The 25,628-nt window shown below is 46.4% G+C and overlaps 1 protein-coding gene across 3 annotated transcripts; it reads left to right on the top strand.

Annotated features, from left to right (window-relative positions):
- Positions 1–3,043: 3,043 nt before the first annotated feature.
- ENOSF1 (enolase superfamily member 1) lies at positions 3,044–25,125 on the top strand. 3 transcript variants are annotated; one of them, XM_061169697.1, is made up of 16 exons: positions 3,044–3,189; positions 6,666–6,774; positions 10,947–11,062; positions 12,758–12,844; positions 13,198–13,224; positions 15,277–15,349; positions 15,459–15,497; positions 15,922–16,004; positions 16,785–16,819; positions 18,747–18,834; positions 20,179–20,313; positions 21,138–21,179; positions 21,992–22,121; positions 22,362–22,461; positions 24,046–24,127; positions 24,743–25,125. In XM_061169697.1, the coding sequence occupies exons 1-16, from the start codon at positions 3,106–3,108 to the stop codon at positions 24,842–24,844; spliced, it is 1,332 nt and encodes a 443-aa protein (XP_061025680.1). In that variant the 5' UTR covers positions 3,044–3,105; the 3' UTR covers positions 24,845–25,125. The 3 variants fall into 3 exon arrangements, with proteins under 3 accessions (XP_061025680.1, XP_061025682.1, XP_061025681.1); XM_061169699.1 differs by lacking the exons at positions 3,044–3,189; positions 10,947–11,062 and having other exon boundaries at positions 6,712–6,774; XM_061169698.1 differs by lacking the exons at positions 3,044–3,189; positions 6,666–6,774; positions 10,947–11,062; positions 12,758–12,844 and adding an exon at positions 12,880–12,971.
- The last annotated feature ends 503 nt before the right edge of the window (positions 25,126–25,628 follow it).

The raw sequence follows: 25,628 nt of genomic DNA, 5'->3' as shown, positions 1-25,628 counted from the left end.
TTCTTTTTGCTTCATTATGGATACTTTCTTTCGCTCTGTCTTCATATTCACTAATCTTTTCTTTTGCAGTGTCTTTTCTGCTTATAATCCCATACAGTGTATTTTTTTAATCTTAGAAATTGTAGCTTTCATTTTTTTCTTTTTTGTATCTTTCATACCTCTCCTCCTTATGCTTGTAGTTTCCATCTTGACGGTCCTTGTCTGAATTTTAGGACTGTTGGGTCTGTTTCTATTCATTGACCTTTATCTTGTTCATGGGCTATATGTTCCCGCTTTTATATATGCCTCGTAAATTTGATTAGATGCTCGACACTATAAATTGTAATTTTTGGTTGCTAGAATTTGGAGGGGGGGCATTCCTTTAAATAATGTTGAATTTTGATTCATGTACACTTTCTACCCTGGCTCGTGGGGACAGGAACTATTTTAAGCCCTGTGGAAACTCCAGGTATTATTTTATCTACTCTTAACTTGCAATCAGTTGAATCCTTCCAAGTTTTGCATTCAAGCTCTGTTAGATCCAAAACAATCTTTAGTCTTATGAGACTTTTTCTGCCAGTAAGCCAATACCCCATTGAGGATTCTACCTGATGCCCCATGTATTACTAAATCTTCTCACTCTGGCTGGCAGGAATAGGTACCATTCCCTACCTTGTGCAACCTCCAATAATTTTTTTGCCTATTCCTTTCTGGTGACTTTCCTCAAATTTGAATAGTTTCCTCTCATTCATGTGCATATCCACACATACCCACACTCAGCCAAAGATTAGAAGAGATCCTTCTGTTTTCTGCCTCTCAAATTATAGCCACGTTGGCCTCCTCAAACACTAATATTAGTCTTCTCAAGTCAGTAAGGCTGCTAGGCTCAGTTTGGGACCCCCATTTCCAGTAGCCTCCAGCCTCCAGACAGTAAGCTGGTGCAACTGTAGGGTGCTTTGTTTGTTTTTCTTCTCTCCAAGATCACAGTTCTGCTCTCCTGTGGTCCAGTGTCTGAAGTCCCTTCTTCTAAATATTTTAGCTGGTTTTCTAGCTGTATAAGATGGGAGTATAAATCCTGTCCCTTTTACTTTATTTTCCTTAGAAGTAATGGGGCTATTAATTATAGGGATTTGGATGGGGGGTGTGGTCAGCATTTGGAATAGCTGGGTAGCCAGGCCTCTCCCTGTATGATAAGCTGATCCAGTCAGTGAGCTGGAATATTAAACCAAAGGATATGCCCAGAACTCAACAAAGAGTCAAAAAAGTTGTGGTTTTTTTGGTTTTTGTTTAAGTTAAAGCATGGGTGACAGATTCAGAGGTTTAATATCAAACCAACATAAGTTCCAGATGAAGAGGAAGAACCAATGAAAGGAACAGTAGAGAAAACTTTCCAGAGCAATACATTGCTTTTGGCTTGAAAGAATCCATCAGTTGTAGAGTAAGATTAATACTTAAGTTAATCCTAAACATATATTAGTAATATTTTAAAACCGTAAAGAGAAAATCCAAACATTTTCCAGAGAGTGGGAAAAAAAAAAAACTCAGCTTACTCTTTAAAGAATGAGACTTAACATTACTTTAAAAAATATTCATTTGAACTAAGAATTCTATACAATAAAATCCTTCAAATCTGAAAGAAAAACAGACATCTTCAGAACACAAAGTACTCAGAATATATCACCCAGGCCAGAGACCCATTCTGAAAAAAATAAATTGAGCATATCCCCCAACCCCCAAAATCAAGAAAGCAAAAAATAAGGGTGAACAAATAGGTAACACAGTTAAGTGTTAATAAATGTTGATCCATATGTAAAATTATCTAAATGGCAAAGTGGGTAGGACAGGGAAAAGAAGGGCTATTTCCTATTAACATTCGAATTTCAGACTTCCCTTGGAAAATGTGAAGATGCAGCAATCCGGGCTCTAATTCCCACAGGGCCACAATCAGCTGGAGCTAACTGGCTGCCCCTTAGCTGCAGTGACTGCCTCTTGCCTCACGCCCCCCCCCACGCCCCCGCCTTTGCTTCTTGGTGTCCACCCAGCCTCTGTAGGCATTTGAGTTAACCATCTCAGTCTTTAGCCAAAGGAATTCATTCAATGGGGTTTGCATCCTTGAGCAGCAGAGGTGACCTGGGTATCCCTGAAAACATCCTTGCCATACCAACAGGAACATATATTAATGGAATATCTATACAGCACTGCTTCCCAAACATTTAATTTTCAAAGCAGTCCCCAGAAGTAGGAACTGAAAGGTGGCCTGCTGTACTACAAGGCAAGGGGTCAGTGACCCCCGCCCCCCAAAATGGTATAAAAACTTACATGTGCACATTGGAGGGGGCGGTGTCCATAGCTTTCACCATGCTGTCAGAGGGATCCTATAGCTCTGAACCCCAGAGTCCCTGCAACCCAGAGGACAGAGCCCTGGGTTTGCAGCTAGAGCTCTCAGCCACTTAACTAGCTGTGTGGCCTTGGGCACGTCTCTTAAATCAATCTCTCCGAATCCCCATTCCTTCACCAATAAAGTGGACATGACCTGCCTACCTTGTAGGGTTGGGCGGATAAGAGGTCATGTATTTAAAGCACTCTGCATCAGCAAGGGTGTAATAAATGGTGACCCGCCTCTTAATTTATCAGGTGGTAAACAGGCTGAGGTCACTTAAAGACCCTTAGGATCTTCTAGCCCAAGGCTATCCTGGCTGACCTGCCGCCTGGCTGAGCTGACCCGAGTCTGCTGCTAGGCGATCGCACTCTGACCGGACTCGCACTCTCGGGCACCGCTCCCGGTAAGGTCACTTTGCGTGTTTCTAGTCTGGGCGGAGCAGGGTCCTGCGGGGTCGCCGATGCGGAGCGAGGTGGGTGGAGAACCCGAACGAGTCCGCCTGTGGTGCAGCTTCCCCGGTACGGGGCGGAAACTTGGCGCGAAAAACGTGTGAGTCATGGGACCCTGAACTGGGATGGCCACTCCAGTCGGGCCAAGTTGGCAAAGTTCGCCAAGTTCTCGAGCGCGGCCACGCCCCCAGGCCGCGCGGCCAATCAGCGCCCACCGCGCCGGGCTCTGTACACACGCACACCCGCCTCCGTGCAGAGGGTGTCCCGCAGAGTTGGCGGCCCCGGGGTGCGGGCGACATGGTGCGCGGCAGGATCTGTCGGCTCTCGGTCCGCGACGTGCGCTTCCCCACGTCGCTCGGGGGCCACGGCTCGGACGCTATGGTAAGCGCTGCCTGACCGCCGGTGCCCTCCCGCCCCGCCTACGCTGGGCCCTTTAGGCGCGGGGCACCCCACGGACCCCAGGAAGGTTCCCAACCTTAGAACCGTAGCTTTTGTAAGTGGAGAGGTCGGGAAGGGGAATGAAGGTATCTAGAGACTCTCCACCCTTCTAGGTTTTTTTCTTTTTTCTTACTGTTCCTTTCTTTGCTGACGTTTAGTATTTCCTGTTTTTACATTTACAATTCTCATTTTGCTGGAAATGCGAATCGTATTTGCAAAACGATGTTGTTAGGTTCCCACCAGTGAAACCCTAAAACACAGCGCTAGCTTCTCAACCAGAAGGAGACCAGGAAGCCCCGGGCAGGGTGTTTTAGGTGGTGATCCTGCTTCCGCCACAGCTTGCTGTGTGACCTGGAAAAGCTCCTAACCCAAGAGGCCCATCTGTGAAGTGAAGGAGTCACAGTCTGGCTGGAAAACCAGACGAACAAACTCGCAGTAACTGGGTCGTGTGAGAGGGGGCTCTCATGAAGTTACCTGAAAACATGATTATAGAGGATGTGTCACGTAAAGAGTTAAGTAGGTGTCAGCCTTTGGAGATGCAGTAAAGTAAGCACTGAAGGGCATTTTTGCTCCCTGAGAGTGTTAGCGGGACACCCCACGCCACCACCACCTTCTAGTGCAGTGGTTCCCAAATATGAGTCCTGTGCAGGGTCTCCTCCAGTCCTGTCCCCACTGGATCCTCACTGCCCCTCCCGGCCCACTCACACATGGCACACTGGAAAAACAAAGTTGCAGGGTATGTAATGAATGTGTGAAACATCCGTGTTAGGATAATGATTATCTGTTACTTGTATGGAGGGAGGGGAATGGGTACCCAAGGACTTTCATTCACACTGTAAAGTTTTGCCTCTTAAGCTGGGTGGAGGGCACACTGATGTTTATTACATTCCCTGTGCTCTTTGTGTACCTGAAATGGCCTCTTGTTAAAAAGTGCTAAAGTTACTTAAAAGAATGTCCTTTATTCTGAGATTAGGTTCTTCCTGCTTTTAAAAAGCCTTATTTGTCCTTTCTTATATGATGTTATGGTAAATGACAAAACACACCCACTGGGCAATCCTTTGTGGATCTCCAAACAAATGTTTGAAATTTTACTGACTTGTAAAATTCAAATACCTGATCATGTGCTATCGCCTCTGCCCCTCTGAGGTGTAGCAGCTGTGGGGAAACCACACAATCTCTCCAGGCCTGGGTTTTCTCATCTGTAAAATGGGTATAACAGTGTCTGCTTTATACATGTAAATGAGATGTGTGTAGAGAGCCTGACACAGAGAAGGCTGGCAATAACTGTGGCTGTAATTACTGTTTACATATGAAGAAACTGAAGCAGAAGAGCGCTGACCTCCACTTTTCTCTTCTTTGAATTTGTGAAGTGTTAAGGTTGCTGGCTTACCGTGGAATAATTTAGGAAATGGAATTTGTCTCTGGCCTGAGTGGTTTATGACCTCTGGGTCAGGAGAGATTATTATCTGACACCTGTATTGCAAGCTCATAAATACTGAAGTATTATCTCCCAGAGATATGTTGTATGCTGATTTCCAAGTGCCTTCCTTTTAATTAATTAATTAATTAACTTATTTATTTGGCCACCCCGAGGCATGCAGGATCTTAGGGGATCTAACTCGTGCCCCCTGCAGTGGAAGCGCAGAGTCCTAACCACTGGACCACCAGGGAACTCCCCCCAAGTGCCTTCTTAATCGAAAGTCTGCTTGTCAGTCCTCAGCAGTACTGCCATGACTCTGAGGATTGCTCCCCCCACCCTCACGGCACGCAGCACTCAGCAGTTCAGCTCCCTCAGCACTTAGCAGCAGAGCGAGCCTTCCTGATCACAAGTAGGGTATTTTCATGAAGGAGCCCTGAAACTGTTCCCCATATTTGTTCAAGCAGTGGGTTCCAGTTACGATTTCTTACCAGCCATTTAAGAAACGTGGAGCCCTCGGGCCTGCGGTGCTCTTACCAGCGCTTATCCAGGCGCTCACTACGGTTCCAGAGAGCCCAGCTCCAGCTGAGCCTGCCACTTCCCAGCCAGACTTTTCTTTTCCATTATAGTTTATATTAGATATTGAATATAGTTCCTTCTGCTATACAGTAAATACTTCTTGTTTATCTATTTTATATATAGTAGTTTGTATATGTTAATTCTAAACTCCTAATTTATCCCTACCCGCCTTCTCCTTTGGTAAGCATAAGTTTGTTGTCTATGTCTGTGACTCTGTTTCTGTTTTGTAAAGTCCATTTGTGTCATATTTTAGATTCCACATATAAGTGATATCGTATGGTATTTGTCTTTCTCTGTCTGACTTACTTCACTTAGTGTGATAATCTCTAGGTCCATCCATGTTGCTGCAAATGACATTACTTCATTCTTTTTTTACAGCTGAGTAATATTCCATTGTATATATGTACCACATCTTCCTTATCCATTCATCTGTCGATGGACACTTAGGTTGCTTCCATGTCTTGTCCCAGCCATACTTTTCCTCTCCATTCCCCGTTGTCTGCTGAGCTCCCGGGAGCTGCTGTCCAAACCACTCTCTCCCACCTCTGCCACCCAGTCCTGTGCCACTGTGTCGCCACAAAGACTGAAGACTAATGCGCCCTTGGCCCCATCTCTGCACATCAGCCTTCAGCCACCCCTCTCATCTTTCCCTTTATTCTGTAAGGCATGTCCTTCTCCAGAACTGATTTACGCCTGTGTCCCCATGCCCACCTTTCCTGACTGCCAGGGCCTGTTCCCTTTTCATTTTCAGTCTCTCCTTTTCTAGTGGCCCCTCTCCATCCCACATGGACAGGGCTTCCCACTTTGGAATAGTCTTTACTTGGCCCTTACACCTCTCCACCCCGTTTCTGTCCCTTCCCCACCGAACCCTAGATTACTGGTCCATGCCTGTTGCCTCCATCCCATACATCTACTTCCTCCTTAACCTAAAGTCGACGTGTGTCTCCTTCCTTCTCTTGGAACTGCCCTTTCTATTTCTGCTTCCAGTGTCCTTCACCCTGGTCTACATTTCTTGCTGTCTGCTGCCCCCCACCTCCCTCGCTGACCACTTGCCTTTCTGGCTGCTCCTTCCTATACTGACCCCCTTCTTCCCTCTCAAGGCTCAGGCCTCAATGCCTTTCCTGTCTCATCACACACTCCCATTAAGACCCCCTCTGTGTTCATGGCTTCAGTGACCACTTTTCTGTCAAAGACTCCCAGATCTCATTCCTGGATCTTCACTCTCACCTCAAGTCCAACTGCCATCCTTCAGGAGGACATTCCTTTTGTCCACTCAGAGCTCCTGTGTTTCCTTTGGGGAACATGAACAGTTCCCTCTGATGGGAACTCTTGTTGGTGTTTTCTGTTCTTACGTGACATCATTCCCGGGTTTATTTGGGGATTTCTCACGTTTGCGGATTTGGGGGGAGCATTTCCCCTGCAGCACACAGACCCTGACTACTCAGCTGCCTACGTTGTCTTGGAGACGGATGCGGAAGATGGACTCAAGGGCTACGGAATCACCTTCACTCTGGGGAAAGGCACTGAAGTTGGTGAGTTGAACATCCCTTGAGGTTCTAGAATGCTTAAGTTTCATTTACATTCCAGTTCTGACCTTATTTTCCTCCATATTTACACTGCTTGAAGTGAGTAAAAACAATGTTTGATGGTTTATTTCATTGGGATACATTTTTAAATAGCAGAATTTGGCTTCTCTCCTTGTAGTCATCCATAGACTGCAGGTGAATCCTTGAATCTCAGCCGATTTCTCTGCAGAGCTTTGAGGACCTGAACTGCGTGAGTGAGTGAGGGACATGACGTAGGCAGGCATGCATTCACAGAACAAGGCTTATTGTTGTGTGCACAGAGTCTACTTGCTTTTCTGAATATTCCACACCGAGTTGGTTTCAAGTTCACTGCTCTTCTGGGCAGAAAAGGCTGTAGGTCCTGCCCAGTTTCAGAACTCTCATCTGGAAGAGCAGATAGTGAAGAATGCACATTGAGCCGTGAGTAAAGCCTGTCTTTTCTCAGAGCTGGACGAGGGCTCAGCGGTCTTGAGCGTCCACATTTCTGGAGATAAGGAAACTGAGGCCCAGACAGCTGCTCAGTTAGTCCTGACTGCCTGAAGTGCTTTCTCTCCAGAATATTTACATACAAATTATTTGCTTGTTTTTTTTTAAATGCATAATTGTTTTTTTTTAATGCATGCGCAGTGTACAAAATTCAATATGTACAAAAAGACCTCTGACAGATCAATTTCAATGGCTCATTAGGAGCTGAAGCCGAATTATGATAGGTTGAAGGGTGAGGGTCCAGGAAGGGAGGAAATAGATTCTCTAACTTTGGTGGTGATGCGCTACCTCCCTCATGGATATTTGTACTGTCAGCCCTTGCCTAGTTGTAGAAGAAAAGTCTTGACCCACTGAACGATTTTAGTATCATCGAGCAGATAAAAGGGGTGTGTGTGTGTGTGTGTGTGTAGGACAAGGGAACCTTTCTTGAGCGTTACGTGGATGCCATCAGGCTGTTCCAGCTCCTCCGGCTACCGTCCAGTCATCTGTCAGCTGGGCCTTCCGCAGACGCCTCCTGTGTGCTCCTGTGTGCTAGGCGCTCTGCCAGGCGCTGCAGAAATGACTTTACAAAGAGAGAGAGAAAGGGGACAGAGTCCCACGTACAAGGAGAAGGAAAGCACAAACTTCTCAGGGAGACAGACATAAAAGAATCAATAGTGCGGGCTTCCCTGGTGGCGCAGTGGTTAAGAATCCGCCTGCCAATGCAGGGGACACGGGTTCGAGCCCTGCTCTGGGAAGATCCCACATGCCACGGAGCAGCTAAGCCCGTGCACCACAACTACTGAAGCACACGTGCCTAGAGCCCATGCTCCACAACAAGAGAAGCCACCCCAATGAGAAGCCCATGCACCACAACGAAGAATAGCCCCTGCGCGCAGCAACGAAGACCCAACGCAGCCAAAAATAAGTAAATTAAAAAAAAAAAAAAAAAAAAAAAAAAAAAGAACCAATAGTGCAGTGCGAGAAGGACTATTTTTTTTTTTTGAGTACAAGCTACTCAAAGAAAGAAGGTTAGTTCATTGTCCAGGAGGGTCAGGACAGCTTCAGAGCAACGGTGAGGTTTTGAGATGAGCCTTGAGGGGTAACTAGGAATTGGCTGGGCAGGAGGAGGCACCTTGGCAATGATTCCCTGACCCCCTCCCCCTAAGTCAACTATTCACTGTTGATGTTTTCCCCCAGGCAGTGACCACTGACCCCCACAGGTTGCTGAGCTGTGTATCAGCTTCTCCTGCACCTTTAATTCTCTGGTGTAAGTTGAGCACTTTGTGAAGCTGCTTTCTCCAACCATACAGGGCGGCCCCCAAAGTTTGTACAAAACTCAGCAAGCTTACAAGATGTGTTCTGGGACAAGCCATGAGAACCACTCTCTGTTAACAGCCAGGACCTGGAACTGGGCCCGCAGTGGAGGGACGCTGCACCGTCATGTGGTCCCTGGGACAGATGTGCTGCTGAGTTCACTGTGTGGGGACCTCCCTGACCCCTCCCCTCCCCTCCCCACACTGTCCCAATGGATGCCTCGAGCAGCAGAAATCAATTTCCATCTCTCTGTGCCTGGAACAAATGGCTCTTTTGTGGTGATGGAGGTGGCTTCCGCCTGTTTCAGACCACAGCATGACGGAACCCATTTTAATTTTAACCTTGTTGCATTTTTCAGGTGACTCACTGCCACTGCCGTCTCACTGAACGTGTTACGTGGTGTTCAAGTTAAAGTTGAAAAAAATTACATTAGCTCATCACGGTTTTTCTGCAGCCTTTATCAGCCTACTTACCTAATCATCTTTTATGATCCAAGAAAACAGAAAGAAAACAATGCTTTCCTCATTACTGTGAAGAGAGCGCCTACATGTGAGAGAGCAGGGAAAGTTATGGTTGATTTTTTATGTATAAATGAGACCAATATAGTTTCTTTTAATAGGAAAAGAAAAAGAGGTGAAAAAAGCATAATTTTTAAAGAGGAAAAAATGGCCATAAGGGTTCTTGCCAGCATGAGAGCTCAGACCCACGGTCCTCAATAGCCTTTACTGACTTGTCCCTCCCGGGCAGGAGGTCCCAGGAAGTGAGTCCTGGACAGATGTAGTCACAGGAGAGAACCCTGGCCTCAGTCAGCACGGAGCTGCCTTCAAGGCCGAGTGTTTACAGACAGATTTCCCACCCATCGCTTCAGACATGCACACCTGAAGTAGACTGTTCTCCACACTGGAGTCAGACCACCACCGCCCAGATTTCTATGGAAGGCACCAAATTTTAGTAAACTTCCTGCAGTGGCCTCAGCTTGAGCGAGGAGAACCCTCATCCTCTAGATGAATGTATTAGCGTTGCTCGCGCTTCTCTTAGAGCTGTGAAAGATGAGCCCATCCTCAACATTTGTTAAATGTGTTTGCTTTGTGAAGTGAACAGTCCATGGTTTTCAGCAACCATCTCAGTAGAACAAAGGTTTGATGCAGATAATGATACGGACTCTCTGAGTCGCTGACTTACTCTTCAGATGTCTTTAATCCAAGAGCACCAATCATCAAGGAGTGGGGAGCACTCTGTCTTCTCACAGTTCTAGGGAATGAGTACCTGAACTGGAATCAGTCTGCATTCCATTAACAAAAGCCCTAGAGAACACGGAAGGTGTGGATCAGCCCTAAATGCTCTGTGTGAGAGCCAGTGCGAGTCATCTGAGGGCTGTGTCACACAGAGGCCAAGCATATCCTAAGAACATGTTTTAAATACTTGCAAAACATCTTTCTCCTAAGATCTGACTGATAGTAAAACTGTGCCTCTACAACTATCTTGTGAAATGATGTGAGAATTTTAATATTGAAGCAGTGGCTATATCAAACAAAAGTCGATCAAAAGTTTTAATAATAAATTCATTGCTTTAGGGCTAAGTTGATGACTTGGTTTGATTATTTTGGCCATTTACACATAGACTGAGCAAAGGATAGAAGGATCTTTCCCATACAGTTTGTTACTTTACTTGTTCATCTGAAATAACACAATAGAGTCTTTTTTAAGTAGAACACCAAAAATAAGTAATTGATGGTAATGCTGACCCAAATGAAGATTAACCTTGAAATTAGTTATGAAAAATGTAGTCTATCACAAGTCAATGGTAAGAAATTTAACGTTTATGAAAAGTGTTTTCATGTAGTTTAACATTTTACATGGAAGTATTAAGCTAATTGCAAATTCATTTCATTTTTAATAGAGTTATGCTGTGAATTCAAGATACTTTCTACACTTGACAATGATGAAAAGGCATTTTTTAAAAAAATTCTATAAGTCAGAGTCTTATTCCTTAGGAACAATGAATTAGCAAGGTTTGGTTTTGAAGCTGACATATGGACACTTTACAAAGTGAACAGGAAAATGATTTGGGAACATGATTTAAACTTTCAGATCTATGGCTCTGTCAATCAAAATGGTTTTGCTCTTTTCAGAAATTAAGCTCAGTATATAGATTAACAGCTATTCTATTGAGTGCTATTAGTGTGTGCTATTAGTTATGACAACCATAGAAGACATATTTGGGGCAATTTTTAAAGGCATGTACCTTCTGTATTTAAAATTATTTTCATTAATGCCCACATTAGATTGTTTGTGGTGCTTGCGTGTCTTAATTTATTTACACCAAAACTAAACAAGAATTAAATCCCCTTTAATAGTTGTCTGTGCTGTGAATGCCCTGGCCCCCCACCTGCTTAACAAGGACCTCGGGGACATTGTTGGTGATTTCAGAGGCTTCTACAGACAGCTCACGAGCGACGGGCAGCTCAGATGGGTAAGGCACCTGTTTTGTAAAACACTTCTATAAATAACTCAGGTCTCATGTCCTTTGATTGCAGCATTTGTGAAAATAGACACAGGTTTACAATTTTAAGGTAAAACATTTTATTCAGATAAATTAGGGCTTGAACCATTTGGACAATCAGTATTTTGAGGTAATCTGTTCCTTTCTGTAAGACTTGAATCTGGACATATTTGGATCCTGAGAGCTATCTCTGCCCTTATGGACCTCATCTCTGCTCCCTGGATGGGAAGAAGTGGTCTAGACCCTTTAGAGGATAAAGTGCTGAATGGACAACCTTTTTAAGGGAGACATAATGTGAGTAGAATTGAAGTTGTGGGAGGAGGTTATTAAGGACAAATGTAAGAGAAGGTCAAAGGTTAAGAAGAGAAAGACCAGAGCACCTTTATGTGTATAGGGCTATATTTGAACCCTAAGTTCAAAGCATGAAGAAAATGAGGTTCTAGAGAGAGGATTTTATCACAGTAAGGTCAGTCCAGCAGCCGAGACCTTGCCGATGTCTCCTGACATCAGCTCTGTCTTTTTCCTAAGTGCTCAGTCTCCTGTCCATGCACAGAGAAAGGCACATTGTCCACATTGCCTCGGATTTCATTCTTAACTTCTGCCAGCCAAGTGAAACTTGCTTTTAAAGCATCCCCTCGAAGGAGTTCCCACTGGTCGAATCTGGGACAACTCAAGCATCAAAATAAATGTGGTGGTGATGCGTATAAGTCACTGAATAACCTAAGACACCATGAGTCCGTTCAGATAGCAAACAACCAACCAACAAGGGAAACTTTGTCATTACAATCGAATACACACTAATGTAACAGGAATGGTAACATTAGAAAACTACCATATTACAACCATACCTGTAATTGATTGAGGCAAGAATCACCAATGGATGCTAAAACTTGGGGGCAATATTAATCTCCTTACTTAGAAAGGGAAATGGTAACCACACAGTGGGGAAGCCTAAAGGATACTGACTTACCCAAGCGCTAAGATAATAGCCCTAACAAAAAAATGTGGTGGCAACGTTGCAATCTAATCATGATGGGGCTGCAGACCAACCCAGATGGAGGAACATTGTGTAAGTCAACTGGCCTGTACTCTTTAAGAATATTGATATCATTTTTAAAAAGAAGAAAATTTGCTCCAGATAAAGAGAGACTAAAGTGACATGTCAGCTAAATGCAATATGTGAATACAAGAACGTACATTATTGGGACAATTGGTGAAATTTGATTATGGACTGTCTTTGTAGGTAATAGTATTCTATCAATGTTATATTCCCTGAATTTGATCCTTGTTCTATGGTCATGTAAGAGAATGTCCTTGTTTTTAGGAGCTACATTCTGAAGTACTTAGGGTTAAAGGGGCATGATATTTGCAACTTACTCTCAAATTACTCAGTAAAATAAGTTTATATTATCTATTTTATTTTTCTGCACATATGTGTATATGTGTGTACATATGTATATACAAAGAGAGAGAGAGAGAAATATACAGGAGTTCTTTGTACTATTCTTGCAAATCTTCTATAGGTTAAAAACTATTGAAAAAGAGCTTACCCTCTAAGTGAGTTTCCATCGCTGCCTTTTAATTCATGAAACGTGTCCCTGGCTAGAAGACCTAAATATCTTTTTCTTTTCTAAGAAGTGCTGGTGTGTTTTGCTTCCTAACCAGATCGGTCCCGAGAAGGGTGTGGTGCATCTGGCCACGGCGGCCGTTCTCAATGCCGTGTGGGACCTGTGGGCCAAGCAGGAGGGAAAGGTAATCCTCCAGGCAGCACCTCTGTGACCCTGCAGCACAAACACTTCCTCTACGAGCAAAGGCAAATGCACAGCAGGCTCCCAAGTGACATACGGAGAATTGTTCGATTATTCGTCTCCGCTGAGAGGTACTGGCCACAGTCAGGTTGTTGTCGGAGTAGGTTAGAAAGGGCTGAGCAAGAAGGGGTGGCAGAGGCGAGGGGCTGGGAGGCAGCGTGAGCCGGTGGGCAGGCAGGCAGGTGTTAGTCTGATAGTGGGAATTCGCCACTAGTGCATTTACTGTCAGAAAACAAGTGGGTACTTCACACGTTTTGGGTACTTCACACATTTTACAAATTTTTTCTTTTCTTCAAGCCTCTGTGGAAGTTACTTGTTGACATGGTAAGTAAATTCTTTAATATTCTCATTGTTTCTGTAAATGAAATGGATTTCATGGATTACTTGCCTTTTGATAATCAGTAAATACATTTCAGCACTGTCTCTGGATCAATCACTGTAGTGCTGATCAAACAAAACCCAGTGAAGTCTAATATTCTTTTTTTTTTTTTTTGGCTGCGTCGGGTCTTTAGTTGTGGCACGCGGGATCTTTCTTTGCCGCGCGCAGGCTCTTCGTTGCGGCGTGTGGGTTCTCTCTCCAGTTGTGGCGTGGGGGTCTTTTCTCTCTCCAGTTGTGGCATGTGGGTCTTTTCTCTCTCCAGTTGTGGCGTGCGGGCTTCTCTCTAGTTGTGGCTCGCGGGCTCCAGAGCATGTGGGCTCAGTAGTTGTGGCGCACGGGCTTAGTTGCCCCGCGGCATGTGAGATCTTAGTTCCCCAACTAGGGATTAAACCCGCATCCCCTGCATTGCAGGACGGATTCTATACCACTGGACCACCAGGGAAGTCCCAAGTCTAATATTCTTTTTCTTGTATTTGAAGTAACAAAGAGCTGTGCTCATGCAGGCAGGGAGGTCCAATGGTCCCACCTCCCCCACTGTGGCACTTGCTTACACATGCAATACAAATTCTTGAGTTTCCGTTTCCTAACTGTGAAAAGGGGATAATCATAACTTCTCTAGAAACTCCATAGAATTGGTTTAAAGACCAATTGAGAAAAGTGCCTTACAAACTCTGACGAGCAAGATGTTATTATTAAAATATTATCTGGTCACTTTGACTCCAAGAGCAAATGGCAGATCAGACTCTTGAGGAAGGAGCCCACGGTGAATTCTAAAGATGTGCCCCTGCTGTTTCCTTTCTCCTTGACCTGTTGATATCAGGGATGAGCACCTGGCTGCCAAGAAGGAAAAACCTCTGGGCAGGTTAAGGGGAGTGAACTTCAGACCCAGGCAGACCTGGCTTTGAATCTGGACTCCACCACTTCCTGGCTGTGTGACCTTGAGCAAGCCGCTTAACCTCTCTGAGCATCATCTGGCTCGGGGCGATCCCTTAGATGGTTGCTGAAAATCTGGTGGTTAACAAACGAAGGTCCTGGGACTTCCCTGGTGGTGCAGTGGTTAAGAATCCACCTGCCAATGCAGGGGACACAGGTTCGAGCCCTGGTCCGGGAAGATCCCACATGCCGCAGAGCAACTAAGCCCGTGCGCCACAACTACTGAGCCTGCGCTCTAGAGCCCGCGAGCCACAACTACTGAGCCCGTGTGCCCTAGAGCCTGTGCTCCACAACAAGAGAAGCCACCGCAATGAGAAGCCCACGCACCGCGACGAAGAGTAGCCCCCACTCGCTGCAGCTAGAGAAAGCCCGCACGCAGCAACGAAGACCCAACACAACCAAAAATAAATAAATAAATAAATTTACTAAAAAAAAAAAAAGAAAGAAAAAACAAAGAACCATGGCCTTGAAGACTGTTGGGCCGGCAGACGTTGTCCCTTCTCTGGAGGAAAGTGAAAACGAGAGGCTGTAACATCATCTCTCTGACATGGTTGCGGGTGGCATGGGGGCGCCATCTGAAGGGGAAGGACGTGGACCTCTTGAGCCACCTGCAGGCTCAAGGTTGGCCTCTCAGAGGGGTGCTGGAGGTGGCCCCCAGAACTGAATGATTTGGGGCCACTAGGAAGGTGCCTGAAATCCCACCTGTGGACTTTTCATTCTTTTGGATCCTGTTCCCTGTTTCAATGCCAGTGGTCTTAAAAGAAGCAGAATCTCAGCATTGAGAGCTTTTGTGATATGTAAGGGTTACAGCGGAGTACTACTGCTCACAGTACAACCTGCTTCCAAACTGACTGACTTAGATTGGGGTGGGGAGGTCTCGCCAGAGACCCAGCCGAGAATGTGGGCCTCCCCAGTGAGGCCAAAGCCCCAACTTCGGGGAGGGAGGAGAAGGGGACCCAAAGGTCCTTTCCCGGACAGAATAAGCCCATGTCCAGCAGATTCTTAGAAACATAATCCACTTGTGAATTGATGTGGGCCTTTCCTACCTGCTCTCTTGCTGCCAGGACCCCAGGAAGCTGGTATCCTGCCTAGATTTTAGGTACATCACCGACGTCCTGACAGAGGAGGAAGCCTATGGTGAGTCATCCCCAGGAACTGGGAGCTTTCTGGTCCATTCTAATATGGAAGCAACGGGGCCGAGTGCTTTGCTGTCTGAAAGAGTGATAATGATTTTTATTTTTTCCAGAAATCCTGCGGAAAGGTCAAGTTGGGAAAAAAGAGCGAGGTGGGTTGTGAGGAAATTCATTATTTTTGCTCTCATTGTGCACTTTTGAGTGTCCCCATCCTTGAGTGTCCAGGGGTTCACATCATCCCCCTGCAGCAGGCCCATGGACAGACGGTTGAGTCTAGATGCAGCGGCCTCCTGGTGTGACCTCTTAGGTCAGAGTTCACTTCAGCCACTGCTGGGAGCAAGGCTGGTTTTAGGGTTACACCGCACGCCACGGGCAAGGCCTTGGCCAGCAGGGCGTCCCAGAGGTTATCCCGGGCCCTGGGTGTGACATCCTTGGGATCTGCACCGCCTCCGGGTGCCTGTGCAGGGCGGGCAGGAGAACAGCTGGATTCTCCGTGGGCAGTGCCTTAGCCACGGGCAAGTCTAAAGCTGAAGGTCCCGCAAACACAAAATGTTGACGAGCGTCGTGTTTCCACAGAAGAGCAAATGCTGGCGCATGGCTACCCCGCCTACACCACGTCGTGCGCCTGGCTGGGCTACTCGGACGCCACGCTGAAGCAGGTGGGCGCTTGAACCTGGTTTTCTAGACAGGCTTTCTGGAGAGACGTCATGTTTTCCTCTTAGCCTTTCTGAATCGTTAGGGATCCCAGGCCTCGCCCTGGAGGTCCTTGGACGTGAGCAAAAGGAAAGCCGTTTCCGTTGTGGACGCTGGGCCCGTGAGCTGGTGAGCCCCACCTCGGCCCTGGAGGGGGAAGCCAGTTCCCGGGCAGAGGCAGCAGCATAACATGGTGCAATGGGAGCCCTAACCGTGCTCTGCCTCAGCTTCCTCACTGCGAAGTGGGGAAATAATAGCTGTCCCGGGGGGTTTTGAGGATTCCGATGAACGCTGCCGTGGTGTGATGCTCGCAGCACGTGGTGGCACCTGGTGGGCGGTCAGCGCCTGGCTGCTTTACTGCCCTTTCCCATCACCCTGTGCTCACCTGCCGCTGAGGGAGAGAGAGAGAGACAGGGGAGACTAGCATCTGTTTGTTACTCTTTTATCCACTCATTCTGTGGACGCCACAGAACATCCTGGCTTTAAAAAGAGGGACAGAAATGCTCCATTCCCCAACCAGGAATGTTGTGACCATTAATGAAATGGTTCCCATAGAGATGAGGAAAGAAAGTCACCAAGCGGTCATGCTCTGTTGGCTAAGCTGTTTCTGCTCTGAATTTCAACACATGGCGGTTCTTCTGGTTCATGGTACAGCCGTAGCGTCTGTGAAGCCACATCAGAGATGGCCAAGGTGCTGCTTAGACCTAGGAGAGTGTGTGGTGACGGCTCTGCTCCTCTCCCCACAGCTCTGCAGCAAGGCGCTGGAGGACGGCTGGACCAGGTAACTTATTTGGGTGAACTTGACTCTCCAGTTAGCGAGAGAGGCTGGTCGGTGGAGAGGAGCCAGGATCCAAAGGCACCAAGGAGGCCAGGATTCGCCCGGAGCAGTCTGGTGTGTAAGGACACACAAGGGAAATTTCAGCTGAAGCTCTTTCTCCAAAGACGAGATATGAGTCTAGTTAGAATCCTGGAACATCAGAGTTGAAAGAGATCATTGATTTCCAGCCCTGATCTGGAAATCTACTCTTTACTATAGTAACAAGCCTTGATTCAGCTTCTACGTGAAAACCTCCAGAGGCAGAGAGCTTATAGGGCACTTGTGCGTTGTTGGAAGGCTCTGAGTGTTAGAAGAGCTTCAATGTAGCGGACCCTTTGCTTCCCTATAACTTCCAGCCACTGGTCGCAATGATTCTCTTCGGAGTTCTTCTCCCAAGAGCCTGGCCCCGCCTCTTCCCCAGGCCACCTCCTCTCCAGACTAACCCTCTGCCTTCTCTTCTGTCCTTCTCCTGTGTGGTTATGGACCCCTGGGCCTCCTGGGGTTTCCTTGGGGTAAACTATGGTGGGCAGCGGCCCCGAATCCCGAAGCTGTGCAGGACACAGAGGGACCATCACCTTTTGATCTGGTCACTGAGTCCATCCGTGCGGCTCAAGGTGGACATTGTGCCTGGGGCCCGTCACCAGGCTCTCTGCACGACAGTCGTCTGGCCACCCGCCTCCTGCTGCTCCGTGTGGTCTGTGGGGCAGGAGCACTAGCGTGCCCTGCTGCCGCTTGCAGTAGGTGTAGAAAACCATTTGTGCAGGTTGCTTAATAAGTGAGGACCAAAAAAAAGATCTCCGACCAACTTTAAAAAAAAAGTGCAGAATCTTGGGCCTCAGCCCAGACCTGCTGCATCAGAATCTGCATTCTAACAAGATCCCTGGGTGATCTGCCTACCCACTGAACTTTGAGAGGCACTGCATTCTGGTTGAATCCTCAGCTAAGTAAAGGGTTGGGGACTGAGAACTTGATGGAGGCAGCACGAAGCAGTGGAAAGAGGCTTGGGATGTGGTGGATTTGGAATCAACATCATGCCTTTTCCCTTCATCTCCTGCAGTGCCTGCCTGCTCTGTGACCATGGGCAAATTGTTCAACCTCTCTGAACCTCATTTTCTCTCTATAAAATGGGAATAATAATATCTCATGGTTCTCCTCAAAGTTGCTCTCTCTGAAAAGGACCAGCACAGCCAGGATTGATAGCAGGTGCTCAGTAAGTGCTGGCACCTTCCCTCCCTCCATGTACCCAGGAAAGGCTGGAGCAGACACCGCTAGGAGTCAGAGAAGGCCGAGGAGAGATTTCCTAGGCCCCTGAGCATGGGAAGCCCAGCATCCAGAAGCTAAGGCTTCCACCCAGGATAGAAAGGTCATCTTTAGTGTGTTTGGTGCTGAGCGCAGGGGAGAGAGAGAATGGCACAGGCTGTGAGAGGGGCTTTTTTGTCAGCACAGAGGGTGGGTGTTGTGGAAAGGAGGACCGTGGGCCATCCTGGCTCCAAAGTGGCAGCCTGACGTCCGTGTGTAGGACAGAGAGGCTAGTGAGTGAGGGAGAGGATGCCAGCTCACCTGCCAAGTCTGACTATGCCTTTTCCGTTCTTAACGCCTCTTCATGGCACAGCAAAAACTCAGTGTTATTAAAGATCTAGCTGCTCTGTCCATTGCTGGACTTCAGGACAGCAGGTAATTTAGAGTTACTGCCCCGATACCGAGTAAAAAGATACACTTACAGGGTTATTTTTGAGTGGCTTGTCTGAAGGTTGATTGGGAAAGGGCAAGAGTTTACTCGGAAATGTGACCTGTGAATTATTGACAGAAACAGTCACTTCTGCAGAAAAGCCACGTGTCTTTGCCAAGTCAGGGGACAGATCTAAATTACGAGACCAAATTTATTTTATAGGTTTAAGGTAAAAGTTGGTGCTGATCTCCAGGATGACATCCGTAGATGCCGACTCATCAGAAACATGATCGGCCCTGAGAAGACGCTGGTAAATAACCTCCCTGCCACTGAGAATTAAGCAGCTGTATATGAGAAGCCTTGTCCAGGGCCAAAATACAACTTGTTTCAATCAAGGATTAAAGAACATTAGGGATTGTTCCTTTGTGCTAGGACAGATGCGCCTGAGCAAACAGGTCTCCCATTGGCGCCCCCGGTATGTCAATCATTCAACCCCCCCTTCTTGACAAATCCGCCAACCCGCCTTCAGGTAGGTGGGTCTCAGGGAGCCATTGCTCAAGAAATGCTGGAACTTTTGCCGAGATAAATGTTAAGGATCTGTCATTCCTACGTATTTTTATAAAACATTTCTATGTGTAAAATATTTTCATAAAATAGTCACAATAAGATGTTTTTATATTTTTTTGGAGGCATGTTTCATATATTAAAATAGAAGTTTGAGTCCTGGACCTAAGATCAAAAGTCCCATTATTTATACATGAATTAATGCTACTTTTGTCTTGCGAGGTCATTCTCATCTAAATAATTTATGACAGAAATAGATTCTGGGCGCACTATCCTCTGGTTCCCACAGCGTCCCACAAGGGACCTCTTACCACTCAGCATATTCTACTAAAGAAATCCATCTCTGTGTCTGACTTTTCCAAGTGTGATTGTATCGGGGATGGAGAGGCCCTTTCTTGTCTCTGCACACCCAGCACCTGGCTTCCTGGCAGTCTCGCTGCACACAGAGGGCCCAGGCCTTAGAGTGAGCAGCCTGGATTTGAACTCACCATTTACTTATCGTCCTTGAGCAAGTTACTTCTCTGCATGTCAGTTTTCTTGTCTGTAAGATGGGTTAATGTGAACTGCCTCAGAGTTATTATAAATATAAAATGGGACAAAATCCATTAAATGTCTAGCAGAGTAGATGCCTAATTAATGGCAGAGTTTGGGTTATTTATTATTGTGCCAAACACATAGTAGGCAATAGCCAATAAGTGACTATTGAACAACCTCGGTATTAACTGTGCATGATTCAGAATGTGATAAAACAGTTCCTACAAATGATGAACCCTGCAAAGCAAATGTATTTGGGTGGTTTCTAAATGTAGATCAGGCTGGAGCTCCAGGGCCAGCGAGCACTTCTGGGCCCAGGCCAGGGCACTTCTGGACCTCACAGTGGCTCCCTGAGCGACTTGCATCTCCTCTGAGACAGTATCTGGGGCCAGAGTTCGTCTTGGTGGCTGCTCTCGGGCTCCCTTTGTTATGGGTGTGTGCTGGGCCCCAGCAGTCAGTGGCACCGAGTGACAGCATTTCCTCCCTGGGAGCCACAGCCTGCAGCAAGGTCAGCAGCAGGCACACCTCCCCACAAAGGGTCTCTCCCTCCTTTCAGATGATGGACGCCAACCAGCGCTGGGACGTGCCCGAGGCCGTGGAGTGGACGGCGAAGCTGGCGGAGTTCAAGCCCCTGTGGATTGAGGAGCCCACCTCCCCTGATGACATTCTGGGGCATGCCACCATTTCCAAGGTAAAAAACCTGCTGCTGCTGCTAGAGTGGTGGTCACAGATCCTAAGATTCCTGGGCTTATTCCCTTTCACAGTTCTATTTATTTTAGAGAAAGTAAATTGCTAAAAGTTGAAAGGCTACCAGCAAACCAAAGGTTAACAGACCTGATTCCCATACTTTGTAAATACAGAAATCTGACTGATACTCAATTTTACTCACCCAGATTGAAACAAAGTGTAGATTCCTCTGGCTGATTCACAAGCAAAGGTTTGCTTAGCTAATGTCAAAGTCAGGCCTCCCCATGAGAAGGCTGCCCATCTGTTTCCACAGAGCCCTTGAACCAGGGCGCTTCCTGGGCAAACTCACCTGAATTCCGGCCGGCTTCTCTCCCTTTCACATGTAAGAATATGTGAGAAATATCCTGTCTCTCAGGGAGAGTCTCCCATTAGCCGGGTTCACAGCACAGATCTATAAGCCAGAGCGCCAGGTGAGTCACTCATAAGGAGAAAGTGTAACTTCTGGGAGCCCTATATTTTTGCATCCTCTGACAGAGCAAGCTCCACGAGTAGCCCTATTTAAACCAAAGGCTGCCGGATGGGTGAGAAATCAGGGAGGAACTGGTTGTGGGATGGAACACGTACTGGCATCAGACAGAGATGGCCCAGTGCACCCCCCCCCACCCCCTCTACCACCTTCTGCGGCTCCTTAAACTTCACACGGCTCGACAGCAGGGCTGTTTCCTTCTTCAGCTCTAGATAGCTGAACAGCTCTAAATATTTTTAAACATTAGGAGTCTCAGTTCAAAAACTTAGGAAAATAACATCAGGTTGCCTTATATTTTACAGGCACTGGTCCCCCTGGGAATTGGCGTCGCCACCGGAGAACAGGTAAGAGATGTCTCCTCAGGGTCAGCACACACTGGCCACCGACTGGGGACACTGGCATACGCTAGGCTACATCACCTGTGTTGTTCTGAGTTGGGAGATTTTTCTTAATCTTAGAAATTGGGTCACCTTAGACCACTTCATAGTCTGGAGTAAGATATATATAGTCAAGAGTTTGCATGTTCTTCTACAATTCCTATGACTAAGGTCATTTATCTTTTTCAAAGTAGCTCATCGGAATTTACAAGGCAGCAACTTAAAGCTGCAGGGGCCTAATATGCACCATGTGGTTTTAAGCAAGCCAGCTTCCAAACTGGGTAAACATGATTGCGTTCCCTTTTTGTGCTTATAAACGAAGCACAAGCGCCTGCCAAAGCCCGCGGCAGGCGGCCCACGAGCGGAGCTGTGTGAGGGAACAGATTCTCGGCTTTCCCGGCAAAAGGAGCAGCGCCGTTCTGCCACGCTTCTGTTTTGTCGCCCGTGCCACCTGCTCATCGCCATCCCCTTATTTCATCCTGATGCTTCATCTCCCACTTATCAGTTGAGGTGGCGGTTATGCACTGATAGGTGGCGAGTGGTGTGACTTTTACGTGACACACACGTGGTTCTGCCAGCAAATCTGTAACGAAGTGATCAGAAGGTCCCCGCCTGGCCTGTCAGGGCTCACCTCATGCCAAGTGAGAACAAAAAATGAATACAGTCCAGGCTTCCAGGAGGCCACCAATGAGAGACTCGGAATGGGCGCAGTGCCAGGTGTATAGATCCTGAAGGCCGAGGCTGACTCTTCTGTTGGTGTATTTTAATTCTATTTCCAGTGCCACAACAGAGTGATATTTAAGCAACTCCTACAGGCAAAAGCCCTGCAGTTTCTCCAGATCGACAGCTGCAGGCTGGGGAGTGTCAACGAGAATCTCTCAGTGCTGCTGATGGCCAAAAAGTTTGACAGTAAGGGCACCGCGGGGCCGCGGACCAAACACCATTTCCCTGCCTGGTTCCCTCTGGAGTTTCCCATTTTGACTTTTTTCTAACTCTCATTTAGGCTTAATCAGGGAATCTTTGATGATTTTCATTCCTAAATATTAAAGATTTAATCACCTGCAGGCAACAAGCAAAGCCGCAGGTTCTCCTTCACTTCTCCCTCTCTGCCCTACTTGGCACTCAGTGGAAATCTGTCTTCACTTTTAGTTCCTGTGTGCCCGCATGCTGGTGGAGTTGGCCTCTGTGAACTGGTGCAGCACCTGATTATATTTGACTTCATATCAGTCTCTGCAAGCCTCAAAGACAGGTCAGTGATGTGGCATTAACTTCAGTACTGTCTCTCAATCCAGGCCAGACCCCTGGCCACTGGCACATCCCATAACTCAAAAGCAGTTTGAGACCCACTACTGAATAGTCTTTTTTCTTCTAGAGGGTGGTTTCCTGGTAGCTGACTTACTGTTTTCTAGGTACATAAGGGGGGTGGGAAGAGTCTGCAACCAAATGGAAACCAGAAACAGCTTCTGTTTCTGACTTTCTAAAGCCCCGCTTTCATCATATGTATACTCTCTGCTTCTGTCCAATTTCTTCCCAACACTGGAGTCTTCAGGATCTGGCTGCATCTTTTAGTTCCATCTTATATCTCAACATGCGCCAGGTGAGCTTTAAATTAGGACAATCTCCTTCCAGTCACCTGCAGACATATGACTTTATTATGCCTTTCCTCCCAGAATTAAATGTGATAGTGCAGAAAGATCACTAGGAGTATATAGTGAAAGCATGAGGACATGCATGGGAAAGGTGAACATCAAGTTCAGGATTGAGAAATGGGACCTGTGAGGGTCTATGGGGACTTCAACTATAAAGTAATGGTTCTTTCTGCAGCTGGGTTTTAATATGCCTGAGATATTTTAAACTAGAAAATGAACACTCCTAGGTTGTTCTGCTTTTGCCCCCTCATTTCAGTTCCTTAAAGGACCAAGGGAGGGGGCTCCAACCAACCTTGACAGGTCCTGCAAAGTTTTGAGGGATGCAAAAAAGAGGGTCAGACCTGACCCACTGGGCACTATGCCCGCCCATGAGTGGGTGAGAACCTCATGCCACTCCCTGAAAGCAGACCTCACTGCTTGGGAATGCCACCATGCAGGAGGGGCATCCACCAGACACAGATGCCGTGTGCTGTCACCTGCTTTGTAATCCTGTGTGTGGAGCACCGCTTCCCTGTTCATTCTTCAAGGCCCACTGTCCTCCCAAGGGGCCGGTTCTTCAGCTGTAGCCTGTTCTTTATAGATTATACACAGTACATATTACAGTCAACCACTTGGTATCTACGGCCATTGAAACCACAAGGCCCTCTCTTACCAGTTCCTTTGTGTCCCCAGCCCTGGACACACGGCCTGCTCATCTCAGCTGTTCATTAACCAATGGCTGAAGTAAGGCAGTAGAGTTAGGTCACTTGCCCCAAGTCACAAAACTAGACAGTGGCTGACACCAAATTTGAACAGATTGGTCTGATCCTAAAACCTGTGCTCTTCTAAATCATTTGTGTAGCTGGAAGGGACCTCATTTGGTGACTTTAATCTGTTCATCTTTTGGCTAGAGGCACCCAAATAATCCCAGATACGTCTGAGTCTAAATTGATGCCTTTTGGGTCACAAAACCTTAAGTTAAAAGATACTTCACAGTTCATTTCATCCAAGCCCTCACACTGCTTTATCTTACAGAGAAGAACCTGAAGTCCAGAGGCTGAGGACTTACATAGAAATACATGGTATCAGCCAAGCCTTGGCAGAGTCCATCCTTTCTTAGTGGTGCTCGCCCCTTTGCCCTAACAGCACCACATGAACTATCTAACTGAAGGCACTGTTTCCCCAACCCGATTCCTTCCTCCCAGGATGTGTGAATACGTCGACCACCTGCACGAGCACTTCAAGTACCCCGTGATAATCAAGAAGGCTTCCTACATGCCTCCTAAGGTGAGTTTGGCCAGGGAGGCCCCCCCCCCCCAGGAGGCGCTGCCAGCCCTGCCCTACTCTTCTCAGGAGCTAGACCCCAGAGCACAAAGCTTTGTCTCCTTCGAGTCTGTTTGCAATATCTAGAAACAAATGGCTCTTTAGTTAGTCAAATTCCCCAGGCCTGAAGGTCAGGATGCCCCTGACAAGGCTTCTCTCATGCCAGCCTTTCCTCACCAGCTGGACCTGAAAACGTGCACTCCTTGGGCCCTTCCTGCCCAAAACAAAACAAAACTAAAAAAAAAACCCAGCACCATCTAGCAAGTTAGTGAAAGGTTTTGACTGCAGTTGTGTTATCTGCGCCATTTATCCTTCTGTTCAAGATATCCGGGCTCATTTTCACCAACAGAGGTTGAACTATTAAAGGAAGTGTGAATAGTTAACTAATCCTGAGAAGCAGCCAATAAAGTGCGTCCCTCTCCCCCATTTCAAACAACCTGCAAACTTATTTTTAAAATATTAATTCAGTTGCCTCTGGCTTAGATTTAGAAGCATTTCTAGGAACAGCAGAAATAAGTAAAATAAATGACTTTTGTTCTAGGTGGTTATTAACGTGATTCCATTTTTTGTCTTTGATAGGATGCTGGTTATTCAACAGAAATGAAGGAGGAATCTGTAGAGAAACACCAGTATCCAGATGGTGAAGTTTGGGAGAAGCTCCTTGCTGCTCAAGGGAATTAGAGCTGAATGCTTAACAGCTTTTGCTTTAAGTGAAAAGGCTTATTAAAATTTCTTGGGTATGGTTTTACAAAAATAGAAAAAAAAAATTCATCCTACCAATCAGAACAAGTTCAGCTGAAAGTCATACTAACCTCAGGCATCAGCTTAGTCATCATTACTTGATTTTTTTAGCAAAAAACACATTCTCCTATATAATCTTTAAACAAAAGTAGATCCAACTGTCTCAAAGTCCAGGAAGATGTTAAATCTTAAAATTTCTATCATGTGCTGGTACCTAGACATTAAACTGTACTTTGAAAATAAGCAGCATGTTGGAATAATTCCTTAATCTTTTTAAAAACACACTTGTCATAAATTAGCATAATAAAACAGCCGTGCAGCAGTATGGGGTATCTGATATGCAGCAAAGGTAAAAACATTTCACTGATCAGCCCTGAGGTGGTTTAGCATCTTTCTCTTGCTCAGTCTAAGCACATTATTAGAGAATTCACACCATGCTGAAGCTAATGAGGGTAAAATGATATTTCATAGACTATTTTTATAACCCTTAAGGCCTTTATCCCAAATAATCATTGCATTTTAATGATAAAATGCAGCTAGAATTAGAGGAATCACAGAAAAATAGGGTGAAATATAGCTTAGTCAGCATTTCTAAAATATACCTTACCCATCTAAGCAGCATCCAAACGAGAACACAGCATAGGTATGTTTGTTTAGGAGGGTTCAGTTAAATCTGCTTTAGGCAGGAACTGAGCAGATAAATGGCAACATGGAATTAAAAAAA

This window comes from Eubalaena glacialis, chromosome 15, assembly GCF_028564815.1.
Source record: "Eubalaena glacialis isolate mEubGla1 chromosome 15, mEubGla1.1.hap2.+ XY, whole genome shotgun sequence".
Taxonomy (NCBI): domain Eukaryota; kingdom Metazoa; phylum Chordata; class Mammalia; order Artiodactyla; family Balaenidae; genus Eubalaena; species Eubalaena glacialis.
This window is presented reverse-complemented; position numbering and strand designations above follow the sequence as displayed.

Bases quoted from the DNA above. Each gene is read 5' to 3' on its own strand.
- ENOSF1 (XM_061169697.1), top strand. From the start codon at position 3,106: ATGGTGCGCGGCAGGATCTGTCGGCTCTCGGTCCGCGACGTGCGCTTC. The intron at 11,063-12,757 runs GTAAGGCACCTG...CTTCCTAACCAG, and splicing joins GCGACGGGCAGCTCAGATGG to ATCGGTCCCGAGAAGGGTGT. The intron at 18,835-20,178 runs GTAAATAACCTC...CCCTCCTTTCAG, and splicing joins TCGGCCCTGAGAAGACGCTG to ATGATGGACGCCAACCAGCG.